The following is a 12,255-nucleotide window of genomic DNA, read 5'->3' as shown; positions in this document are numbered from 1 at the left end:
TATTAACTGCAGTAATGTTTCTGCATTTGAAGATGTCCTAGTGTTGCACCTTATGTAACCTCTCCTGCTGGGACATCCGTAGTATTACTAAATAAATAAAGAGAGAGCCTAAAAAATTTGTTGCGTTCGGCCAAGCAAGGTGTAGCTCGTTATTATACAGCAAGCTCAGCAATAACCGTTTCTATGAGGAAAGGTGCGGCGTGCGTCACACTTCAGCGGAATAAATCATAAAGTTATACCTTTGTCACACGGGTCACTTTCGATCGCGAACAAGCCCGATCGGGATCAAATTCCTCGATTGCGATTGGCTCTCTTTCGCCGCTTGCGCAAGGGAGCCAAACGCGATCGAGAAATTCAATCCCCGATAGGACTCGAGCGCGATCGCAAGCGCCCCGTTTGACTGGGGCATTACCCCCGGCGCCAAATGCCGACCAGTCGAGTGCAGGGTCACCTGAGCTGTTCGAGACCGGCGGCGCTGATGTTGCTGTCGGCGAACTCGTGGCATGAGACGAAGTAGGCGGCTGCCTTTTGTAAGGCACTCTGGGCCTCGCCCTCGCGGGGCGCCTTCTCGGAGATCGTCTTCTCCAGCAGGGGCAGCAGCAGAGACACTCGGTCCTGCGCCGTTGGAACGGCCACTGAACCAAGTCCCATCACTTTCACAGACAATGGTGACAACAACTTCTGGTCGCCGCATTTGTCGAGCAAATAATAAGCGCGCCTCTGTTTACCGAAGTCATGAAATTTCGCATAATACCCTAAATCGCATATATGAGATATCAATCAATTTATTCCAGTTCTTTTACAAAAACTGAGAGCGACGTGGAAAAAGAAAGCCAAATTCAACTATCTACGTAAAGCGAAGCAGTCTTGGTGTGATTGGCTCATGAACCATACGAGTGTGATATATATATGAAGCGCGGTTTTCGAGATATAAATATTAGTATTAAAGAGTAACATTTTTGGAAAATATATTATTTTACGTGTAGTGAATTATAGTCAGGCTGGATATTATATGCACCATTTTACGGAAGCGTTTAGGTGCCGCCATATTGGGCTGATAACGCTTCTGTTTTCAGTCTTTAACCACGAAGTTTACGTTACTACAGTCGATTCGCAAGCATGAAAACAGCTGTATAAATGCGTTCAGCGTTTCATGACCATGTTACGTGACTTCTCATAAAACTAAGAAATTGTTTGTGTAACAGCCCAAGATGGCGGCGCCCATGAGTCGAATATAAAATGGGTCATATACACATTTACATGCAGTACATCATACATACAGTATTTGTTTAAATTTTCAGTGGTAGATTCATAGTGTCGTGTTGCACTCGTGTTTCTGAAGAGTCGATTTCTGCTAGTACAATTGCGGATCGAAACGCGCCAAGAGTCTCAACGCGCTGGCTTGCCCGCGAGAAAGGGTGCCGCTTAATCGAAGCGTGCGTCCTTGACGTGCGGCGTTACGTACGAAAAGGTGAGTCGAAACTCGGCACTGAAAGCTTCGCTTTAAGGAAAGCAGCCTCACAGTGCTGCTTGGCTAGCCTCGTCTTCCCTGAAGTCGGAACACAGCGGGCCTTGAACCAAATTTGGGAATAAGGCGTCAGTGCGCATATATTGACGCCACCATCCCTGCCGACCTCCATTCTCTCGCTTCGTCAAGGCTTTTAGAATGCGTCTCTTAAGTGCTGCGGCAAATGCGAGGTCAGACACCTCGGTGTCTGACCACCGAGGTGACCCCCCCCCCCCCCCACCTACTGCTGAAAAAGCTTTGTAAGAATAAGTGAACTAACAGCATGAGTACTTTTTAAGAATTTTGTGTTAATTGAATCATAGCCGGGAGAAGAATTAATAAAGAGAGAATTTATTAGTTTTAGGACACCAGACGTTTCAACAATTATTGGAGGCATTTGTATATTGTCATATTTACGTGTGGCAGGCAGAGCACTTTTACACTTGGTGAAAAAGTTTTTGACAAAGGTTTCGTCCAAGAGACCATGGTCGCGTGGAAGACGGGAACCTGAAGAGTCGTGCAAGGCCATGTGGTCACTAGATGGTGGACTGATAGTTCTCCAAAATTTTTTAACATTATTTGTTAGCATTGATGGAAGAGTGGTAGCCAAAAATTTATGTTTATAGCGACCTTCAATGCAGTTATGTAAGCATCAAATGCTAATTTATAAGTAGCCCACCTCGATTCGGTGGGTGCGCTTTTAGCCAAGCGAAAAAAGTGTTTCTTTCGATTGGCAAGCCGCCTGATATGCGCACCATACCAGGGGGCTTGTGGATTTACAACAATTTTGCGAGTCGGTATGTGTTTGTTGGTTAGTTCGTTTACTTTTAGACACAAAAAAGTCCCAGTTAGTTTGTAATGAACAGTTGTCAAAATCAGGGAGGAAGTCGTCTAGAAATTAGATTAATTCTCTGTTAATTGCGTCAAAGTCGGCCTTTTTGTAATCGTGTATAATCTTCCGTTGTTTAGTGGTTTTGGGAATTGTTGAGTTGAAAGTGAAATGAAGAAGACAACGACCGCTTATGCCAGGTAAATGTGTGATTGAAGATATGTGGTCGGGATTAAGACAAGGGTATTTGCCACATTGGCAGAGGATCGCGTAGGATCGGTAACGCGTTGCGAAAGCGAGAAGGCAGCGCATGCGTCTAAAAAGATTGTTTGGGGAAAAGGCGATAGCGAGTGTTGGTCAGTGTTCCATGTAATGTTTGGAAAGTTTATAGTTTGCGGACAAGCTAGATAAGCCCAAAAGGGTGTAGGGGCGCTATACTGTCAATCTATTCCAATATGTTTCTATTCCATTTATTCCACTAGCCCTCCACGATTGGTCAAACAATATTTAGGTCACCCCCACATCGCCTCTCTGTCACACGACGTCACAAAAACTGCGTATACTTCCCATATGGCATGACGTGTACACACTGGTTATGCATGATTAGGCCAAACAAAAGCAAAAGCATCCTTTCCTTTTCTTTCTCATTAGCCCTCCACTGCTGGTCAAAATTTTTCGGGCTGCGCCCATTTCGCCTGTCTGTCAGGCGACGTCACAAAACTGCGAAAACTCACCATGTAAAAGTTACGTGTGCCCATCAAAGATGCAATAATATGCCGAGCAAACCTGAATTCTATTTTTCGGAATATAGCCCGAGACTGCCCCGTTCCAAACGGAATAGAAGTTGGTTGCCCATTGATCGCTCTGGCGCTGGCTACTCGGAGCTGCCAGGAAGAATGTATTGCTAACCTTTCGTTGCATGCGCTGCAATTCTCGACCAGTTAACGCAAGCTAAGCAAGAGGACTATTCGCAGACGCCGGCACCACCGTCCTCGGCCGGTTATCTACTTTCACTGCGCTCGGATCAATTACACCTAGAGCAAGTTTTGTTTGGATCCACCAAAACTCTCTCCACTTCTGCGTGTTCCTCTCCTCTAGCCAGCCAGTTAAGATAAGAATGATCTGTCAAGGTAGGCAATTCTATTTGCTTTCAAAGAAACTATAGTTACCTCCTGTAAACGAGGACAGCATTTGATTGGGATGTCCAAACACTGCGGATCACCACGCGATGCTTGCCTCGGTAGTTACGTAAATTTGACGTCAGGAGTTGGGAATAAAATCGCAATGGAATAATTTTATGTTACACGGCCCTCTGGACACCTGCCGTTAAATCACGTGGCCAATGTACCACATCTGCGATTGTAACCAACTTGCTGTCACTGAAAGGCGGCGTCGTGTGCGCATGCCTCGCGAGACTCACCGGCGCGTTCCTGGCGGCAGGTGGCGGCCGGACGGCTTGCTTCTGCGCGGCGACCATGGCACCGTGGCAGACGTGCAGGTAGAAATCGTCGCAGGGGTCGTGCACCGTCGAGGCGTTGAGGAGGTGCGCGTAGCGCAGGCACTCCTCGGTGCGACACACTTGATGCGCGGACCGGTCCGGCCGCGAGGGCTGGTGCTGACGCGCAGAGCTGAGCATGTACACCAGCATGGCGAGCACGGCGAGCACGACGAGCGCCAGGCACAGCAGCGGGTACGACTCGTTCCACTCGAAGGCGCGGGCGCGCGAGCCCATCATGTCGCCGTTCACCATGGTGTGAGCCGTCACGGTCGCGTGCATCGTCGTCGGCACGACCATCGTCGTCGACTGCGCCTTGAGAAAAGAACTACGCGTGACGCCACTGTGACCGCACCATATAGACGTGCTTGCTGGGCCACACGTCGGATTCGACGCGCAATAAGAGCAAGCTTATACAGGAAATATTTCATCTATACGGATTACAGACAGGATGGTCTGTGAAAGAGAAAGAGAAAATTGTCCGCCGACAGTTTGACAAGTTCACAGGCTTTTTGATAAATGTCGCAGTTTCACCCGAAAGGCGAAGCATTAATTGCGATAGCAAATTAGTAGAGAGCTATACGGGGTAAGGATAGTAGTTTTATCAGCTGTATAAAAACTTGGACATGCAGCAGCACCAGCAACGCGCAGAACTGTTGTCGACGCCATCGGCGTTTTGCCCACGTTCGCACCGAACGCGCGCGGCGTAGGTGACTGTTGCCAGTGCCTCTGGGGGCGGTTCGGCGGTTTTCGATGAGATCAGAATGGGACACTCGTCCAGCAGCGTCGGAAATCTTACCCACCTTCTCGCCTCGCAACGTTTTTATATATATACGCATTTAGTGCCGCAGGTAAACGTCGCCTCCCTCCCTCCCTCCCTCCCGTACCCCCACAATCTTTCGCGCGACGGAAGAAGTCGCGTTTGCTCTCTATATATGGTGATTATAAAGGAGGAAAGAGACGCTTAATTCTGCAGCCCTTCAGGGAGCACGGCGCAGAATGCGCGTTTGCTTTCCGACGTGCGTTCGCTCCCCGTGAAAGCGCGCGTCCCTCGCGCCCTTTCACTCGCACATACAGCGTCCGAAGCGCGGCGACGATTTCATCGCCGTTGACGTCATACGGAACCTCACGGCGACGGCAACGCCGACGGCAGAAATCCGCTTTGGAGTGTTCATATAATTGCTATCGCAATAAAATAATGGCAAGTTTGCAGTCGGTCGTGCAAGGCTTAGGCATAGCGAAACTTTCGATCCTCAAGTCTTACTGGCTGCTACTGCTAGGTCTTATCTTGGTTTAACTTTACTAAGCATGTAGGAAGGTATTCTCGAGCGATCATTTTTGGAGCTACCTTCCCTTTCGCGACATTTCGCGTGACTAGCGCTGGACGCGTCGGCGCCTACGAGCGACAGCGTTCCTGGCATGCCACAAGCGCAGGCAGGCTAACCAAGGTTGGCACAGTGTCAAGAACGCTGTTGCTTGTCGACGCCCAACGCGTTGGCGACATTTCGCGTGACTTGCGCTGGGCGCGTCGGGGCATACGAGCGACAGCGTTCCTGGCATGCCGCAAACGCAGGCCTGCTAACCAAGGTTGGCACAGTGCCAAGAACGCTGTTGCTTGCCGACGCCGAACGCGTTAGAGGCTAGCCGCTCAATATCAAGCGGCCAGCTTCGCTGTGTCTTGAGCTTTGCGCGGCCTAGTGCAAGCTTTCGCCTTATTATTGCGATAGCAATTATATGGACCCTCCAAGGGCATTTCTGCCGTCGTCGTCGCCGTGCGCTTCCGTATAAAGCCCAACGGCGACAAAAGACAGTTTTAGTTTAGCGTTAGCGTAATAGCGGTGTTACGGGAAATAGCGTTACCGTTCCGCAAACGAACTTTGCAGAAAGAGAGTTTTAGTATAGCGTGATAGCGTAGTTTACGTGCGGGACGCTATTCCATTACGCTTCGAATTTCCCATACATAGGGCACCTAAGATATGTTTGTGTGCGTCCGGAAAGTGCGAGAAGCAGCGCAATTAGGGTGGCTAGAATGTAGGAGGTGTGAAAAGCGGCCGCCGAAACCGGTTCCCAAAGCGCGCCGATGCCGCTTGGGGCGCTTCACGCACAGGCGCGGGTAACCTCGCGCTGGCGGCATACGAACGAGCGCGCGCTGCTCACCGCAAAAGTCTCTCAGGCTGTGTGGCGGTCGCCCATTTTCGGTGAAAACCTTTTTATATTGAACCAATGTAAAGGACATGGCACCTAAGCCATTTAACATCGGCATATAGTCTCACTTCTGAAAACAATTCTCGAGAAGGCATACGAGCGACACTCGACGCCAACTGTATATTGCGGTTACTCACGGCAGAACTGCAGGCTTGTTACGACACGTTGGGATTACTGGAAGGCTTATTACTTTTAGCATGCCAAATTCCTTCATTAACGAGCAGAAACGTCGGTACAAGAGCCTCGTTTCGCTGCTCCGAACGCATAATCTTTTGCGAGTGGCAGCTTAAATTATCGCTTGGCGTTCAATTATCGGTTTCCAAACGTAGCAGTTTCAGCGGCCTACAGTCACTCATTAACGTAGACTAGTCACGCATTAAGAGCATAAAAACTTGCATTTGTCATGAAGCTTGTGACTTGACAATTGCCCCCAGCAACAGAAATTGAGCACACATTTTTTTTTTTTTTTTTTTTACTAAAACAACTTTATTTTCATACATGGGAGTACTCGTCAAGCTGTTTGTCCGCTCTTGGAATAGCGCGGGTCCATTTGTCGAACAGCTCCCTACACGTGGGAGCTCGAAAAAGTGAAACCTTCTCTGCTGCTGACGATTTATAATATCCGGTGTTGCACCCAGGCACAAAGCACCATCTCTGGGTCTTTTTTCTTGGTGGCATCTTCAGGAATTTCAGAGGGACCTAGCGCAAGCAGCGATTCACGACATACTAGTAATGCAGCGACTGTTAGCGACGAGAATCACAGCACACCTGAACCAAACAAAGCGGACCGTGCCGCTCGCTACCCGCGGCACTGCCATCAGCGCTCCTAGAGGCATCGGCGCACCGAGGGACCCTCTCCGGCACGCGAAAAGCGCCGCGCTTTTCACACCTCCCCATTCTAGCCACCCTAGCGCAATGGAAGCCAGGAGCGCGTTGTATTTTTACTTGCCATGTCCGCCGATCTGCAGCGAAACAGACAAGCAGTACAAGCTGTCTACCATAGCCTCCGAAATCCTCCAATCTCAGAGGCCATATGCAGTCGTCGCGCCTATCTCCCGACTTTAGCGACAGATGGCGCTCAGATCTCAGAAAAAAAATTTCTCTCGTTAGGCTTAGGCGCGTTCGAAACGAGAAGCGATCTCGAAAATTCCTCAAGATTAGCCATAACACTCTCTCGGCGAAGCGACATGAGACTAAGCAAAAGCCGTTTACGCAGTCATTTGCTACGAACGAAGTGAATTCTACAAAAACAACGCCAAATTCAGTTCGAAGCGGGCGGCCGGGACCGCCGCCATGTTTTACGTACACTACGTAAACACGCTAATACGGTAACGTTAACTCTGAGAAATAGCGTGCGCACGGTAAACGGTATGGGTCGGTTAGCGTTCTGCGCATGCGCACTTCGATCCCGCTATTCCGGTACGCCCGCTATTCCGGTAACCACGCTAAACTAAAACTAGACAGTTTTAGTTTAGCGTTAGCGTAATAGCGGGGTTACGGGAAATAGCGTTACCGTTCCGCAAACGAACTTTGCAGAAAGAGAGTTTTAGTATAGCGTGATAGCGTAGTTTACGTGCGGGACGCTATTCCATTACGCTTTGAATTTCGCATACACAGGGCACCTAATTCTATGTGTGTGTGCGTCCGGAAAGTGCGATAGGCAGCGCAATGGAAGCCAGGAGCGCGTTGTATTTTTACTTCACATGTCCGTCGATCTGCAACGAAACAGACAAGCAGTACAAGCTGTCTACCATAGCCTCCGAAATTCTCACGTCTCAGAGGCCATATGCCGTCGTCGCGCTTATCTCCCGACTTTAGCAACAGATGGCGCTCGCATCTCAGAAAAAAATTTCTCTGGTTAGGCTTAGGCGCGTTTGAAACGAGAAGCGATCTCGAAAATTTCGCAAGATTAGCCATAACACTCTCTCGGCGAAGCGGCATGAGACTAAGCAAAAGCCGTTTACGCAGTCATTTGCTACGAACGAAGTGAATTCTACAAAAACAACGCCAAATTCAGTTCGAAGCGGGCGACCGGGACAGCCGCCATGTTTTACGTACACTACGTACACTACGCTAACACGGTAACGTTAACTCTGAGAAATAGCGTGCGCACGGTAAACGGTATGGGTCGGTTAGCGTTCTGCGCATGCGCACTTCGATCCCGCTATTCCGGTACGCCCGCTATTCCGGTAACCACGCTAAACTAAAACTGTCTACTGTCTAAAATCATCGCCGCGCGCCGTACGCTGTGTGTGCGAGTGAAAGCGTACGAGGGTGGGCCGGCAATCGCGGCTCAATGGAGCGCACGCGAGGGAGGAAGGCAGGGCGGAAGCGCGCGGTCTCGAGATTGTGTAGAAAGGGGTGAAAAGTTGGGTTAAGTGCAACGCGATAACTGTCTCTCAATAGAGGACACTTTAACCGCGTTGCACAGGGGGGATGGGGGTTGAGAGTTAGAATAGAGGAGAGAAAGATCGCAGCAGCAGCAGCATCCGACGCGCCGGAGGCGCGCGAAAGGGCAGGTCAAGGTTTAGACCCGGTCAGTGAGGCCGGTGTCGTCAACGAAGCTCAGGAGGGCACGGTAGAGCCTCGCGTGACTTGATGTGCAGCCCGAGGGGTGGTCATTCGCGCGCGAGGTTGGCGAGGCACGGGGGCGAGGCGACGGAGAGGGAGAGGGTGGAGTGCGTTTTGCTCCGTCGGCTGCTGCTCACAGCGCCCCGGCGCTGGCCTCATCTTCAAAGCGATCTGCGATGGGGACAAAGTGCATCCGCCGAGTGCCGGTAGCTTCGTATGCGCTGTGCTTTCGACGTTTAGTTCGCGTTGAAGCCAGACGAGAGACAACGCGAAGGTCAATTAGCCCACTGCTGCTTGCGCGTTTTCTCACTCCGACATTTTCACAGCGAGTTCCCGCGGTCATCGAGCGAGATGTGTTCATGTTTACTAGGGAGCCTACATGCAAGCGCTTGCATGTAGGCTCCCTAATGTTTAACGGTGCGCGCGTGACACCATGCTTGTCTATTTAGTTAGTAAGCAAATGTTTACAACTTTATAAGGCCTATTAAACTACCTATTCTCGCTTCGTATAGCTCTCTACTAATTTGCTATCGCAGTCAATGTATCGGCTTTTTTTTTTTTTTTTTTCTCCTGGCTCAGCGCGCCGCGGAGAGGAGGGAGGCGGGGGTCGGGAAGGGAGGGAGCTGGCGAGGAGGAGACTGCGTGCGCATGTGCTGCGCCACCCTCCTCCGCCCTGCGGGTTGCAATGGCTACGGCGCGGCAGTATCTTGATACGAACCACAAATTACGGCTGGCTTAAACAGCTTCGCTGTTAAAAGCGAGAGAGTGAACATCAAGTGAGCGCCTGCGAGAGATACAACTCTAAGGTTGCGTTTCTTTATCTAGCCCTGGGTACCGACGTGGCCTAGGGTGCCTCGATACGCTTCTACGTATACAGAACGGCGAGATGCGGCGTTGACATCGAGGCACCCTAGACGAGGCCAAAGCGCAAAGCTAAATAAGTCAGGTATTAGGCCCAGCGCATTCAATGAACGATCAAGCAACTCCAAGACCTCTAAGCACTTGCAGAGCATCTGACGGGAAGGCCCAAGTAGGGTCCGTACGAGGTCTATCTGCAGCCTGTGCCAACGCGACTCGAACAATGTGAACGTGCGTGCAGGTCAAAACGGGACAGGTAGAGCACAGTTCTAACTTGTGTGTGCGAACAGTAGGCATACAGCTGCGCTAAACCGCTGCTCGTGCCTGAAGGATCTATAAGAATAGGGTGGAGATTATACAGTCCGACTGTTTTGTTCCTGTCGCAAGCAAATGCAAAGCAACGAAAAACATTCGGTGAGAGCAACTCCCGACCATGTTAAAGCAACAATCCCGTTCCGGAAAGAAATGAACATAAAAGCTCATTTACCTTTATTGCAGTAAAGTCCAGGTTTGTAGTGTATCCTTCGTACCGCGCCATGTTGGCCTGCGACGATAAGAGCTGTCGTTGTTACTCTTGTAGTGGCCCCGAGAAAATGGCTTGAACAGGGAAGAGCGGTCTTCTTCTTCTTCTTCTTCTTCTTCTTCTTCTTCTTTCTACACCTAAAGCTGCGCACAACCCCAGATTGGATTGCGCCAGGTTATTGAGTGAGTGAGTGAGTGAGTGAGTGAGTGAGTGAGTGAGTGAGTGAGTGAGTGAGTGAGTGAGTGAGTGAGAACTTTATTTAGGTCCTGAGGAGAGAGAACAGTAGCCCGAGCCGCAAGTAAAAAAGAACGGGAAAGTGGAAGTGGCGCAAACAATAATTTCGATATCGCTCGAAATGGGAATGTTTCTCTGTTCCGGATCATTCGACGTAAACATGTGCGGCAAGAGATGAGCATCTGCCTCGGATACGTTCTTGCCACTGGAAGGTTTCTGTGTCCCATTCCCCTTTGCTGTTAGCAGTTTATTTGTATTTCAACGATATAATACAGTTAACTAACATTACACCGACACTTGCGGGACCGCAAAATTGCGTCGAATTATCCGAAAGGTCGAATTAACAAAAGGCAAAATGATCGAATTCAAATATTCCTTTAGGAACTGACTGTAGTGCGGGGGCCCTTGACTATAGCCGGAACTACAGTGCCTAGAATATACGTATATACTGAAGGCACTATACCATAACATATAGGCCATTTCATCGGCGAGGAGGAACGTAGCCTCGAACCAGCGCGACTCGCCGGTCTCCTCCTCGCACTGGTATGTGCAGATCACTCAAGGTCAACAGGATACCACTGTGCTGTATATTCGCCTGCAAAAGTAACTTTCGAAAGCGAACGTGAAGTGCTTCTCCAGCCGTGGCGACTTCGTAAACTCCACCGCTGCGGTTGCAGACAAGCGTCCGCTTTTGGATTGCCAGCATAAACAGAAAGGACTTCACGCCATCAGCTTCGTCGCGTGTAGATACAGACGATTTTGTTTCCAGTGGCTACGAACTCGGCATCCATGATCAAACTGGGATATGAACGAAAGGTGCGTATTCGAATCGGTCAACTATTGCGAATGGCCGAAGCCAACCATTTCTTCGTGCACGAACATTAAATTTATGTTCAAGTGTGTTCTATCATGCTTGGTAACTAACATTCTGCTGATAGTTGACCGATAACGTATCATGAGAGCAGTAAACATGCCGACTAAGAAAATGAAGGTGTGTTCTTTCTCGTTCTCTAACGGGTGCCGGCCGCCCCTATAGTTCACATGGGTTCTCCCGTGCATCCGAATCTCGCCGGCAAGCTGTCTGGCCAACGCCGCGCATCGCGCGCCGCATTACTTCAGAAAATAAAGTTGCTGTTGCAAAGAGTAGTTCGTTTTTCAGCTCTCTCGAGTCGGCGAGGTGCCCTTGCACAGGTACCATTCGAGACTTAAGAGTGCGCATGTTCTTTTCAACACGCGCGTGCGTCTGGTTGATTTTGGCATATTCGCGACCACTGTCATCAGGTCGTTTTATCCATCTTAACAGCCCTTGTAGTCGAGTTATTTTACAGTTCTTTATTTTATAAAGCTTGGTGCCAGGGTTCCAGGTAAACAATGCTTAGAATATCGTACCGCGAAAATTTTAGGAGCACGAAGGCTAGCAAATCGTGTTTCCTGCAAAGAGCTTCGAAGTTACCTTTATTTGGGTGTACGCACTGGTGCGTGCAGCACACCGCATGGCACACGGAGACACTTCTGATTGTTGTCACCCGAGTGATGCCGTAATAGAGTTCAAGGTAATAACACGTTGCACGTCCGTTACAACAATGTTCAGGCTTGACTCGCCTCCGATTTCGATCGCGGGCAGAGTTGAGGCAGCGCCTCTAGGCATGTCGCCGTTTGATAATGCGGCTATATCGAAGCTAAGGGGGGTGGGTTAGATGTCGCTTTAGTCGCCGCAGATCAATGGATCAGGACAGTGAGGGTCCCTTTTCCATTGCATGGTATGTGCACATAGGTTCGCTAGCCATTAAAAAGTCATGCAGTTTCGCCCGAAAGGCGAAGCATCGATTGCGATAGCAATTTAGTAGATAGCTATGCGAAGGACAATATAGTTTTATCGGCCATATGAACATGAAAACATTCGCCTACTAACTAAATTAACAAGCACCCGCCGCGGTGGCTCAGTTAGCTATAAGGCGTTGCGCTGCTGAGCACGAGGTCGCGGGATCGAATCCCTGCCGCGGCGGCCGCATCTCCATGGAGGCGAAATGCAA

At 49.8% G+C, this 12,255-nt stretch overlaps 1 protein-coding gene across 1 annotated transcript; it reads right to left on the bottom strand.

Moving 5' to 3' along the window:
• Positions 1 to 447: 447 nt before the first annotated feature.
• Positions 448 to 10,082, bottom strand: LOC125944438 (uncharacterized). Its single transcript, XM_049664936.1, has 3 exons — positions 9,953 to 10,082; positions 3,757 to 4,146; positions 448 to 615 (listed from the first exon to the last, which is right to left on the bottom strand). The coding sequence occupies exons 1-3, from the start codon at positions 10,001 to 10,003 to the stop codon at positions 448 to 450; spliced, it is 609 nt and encodes a 202-aa protein (XP_049520893.1). The 5' UTR covers positions 10,004 to 10,082.
• Between the last annotated feature and the right edge of the window lie 2,173 nt (positions 10,083 to 12,255).

This window comes from Dermacentor silvarum, chromosome 3 (assembly GCF_013339745.2).
Source record: "Dermacentor silvarum isolate Dsil-2018 chromosome 3, BIME_Dsil_1.4, whole genome shotgun sequence".
Lineage (NCBI taxonomy): Eukaryota > Metazoa > Arthropoda > Arachnida > Ixodida > Ixodidae > Dermacentor > Dermacentor silvarum.
The sequence above is the reverse complement of the archived record's forward strand: the minus strand, read 5'-3'. Positions and strand labels throughout refer to the sequence as shown.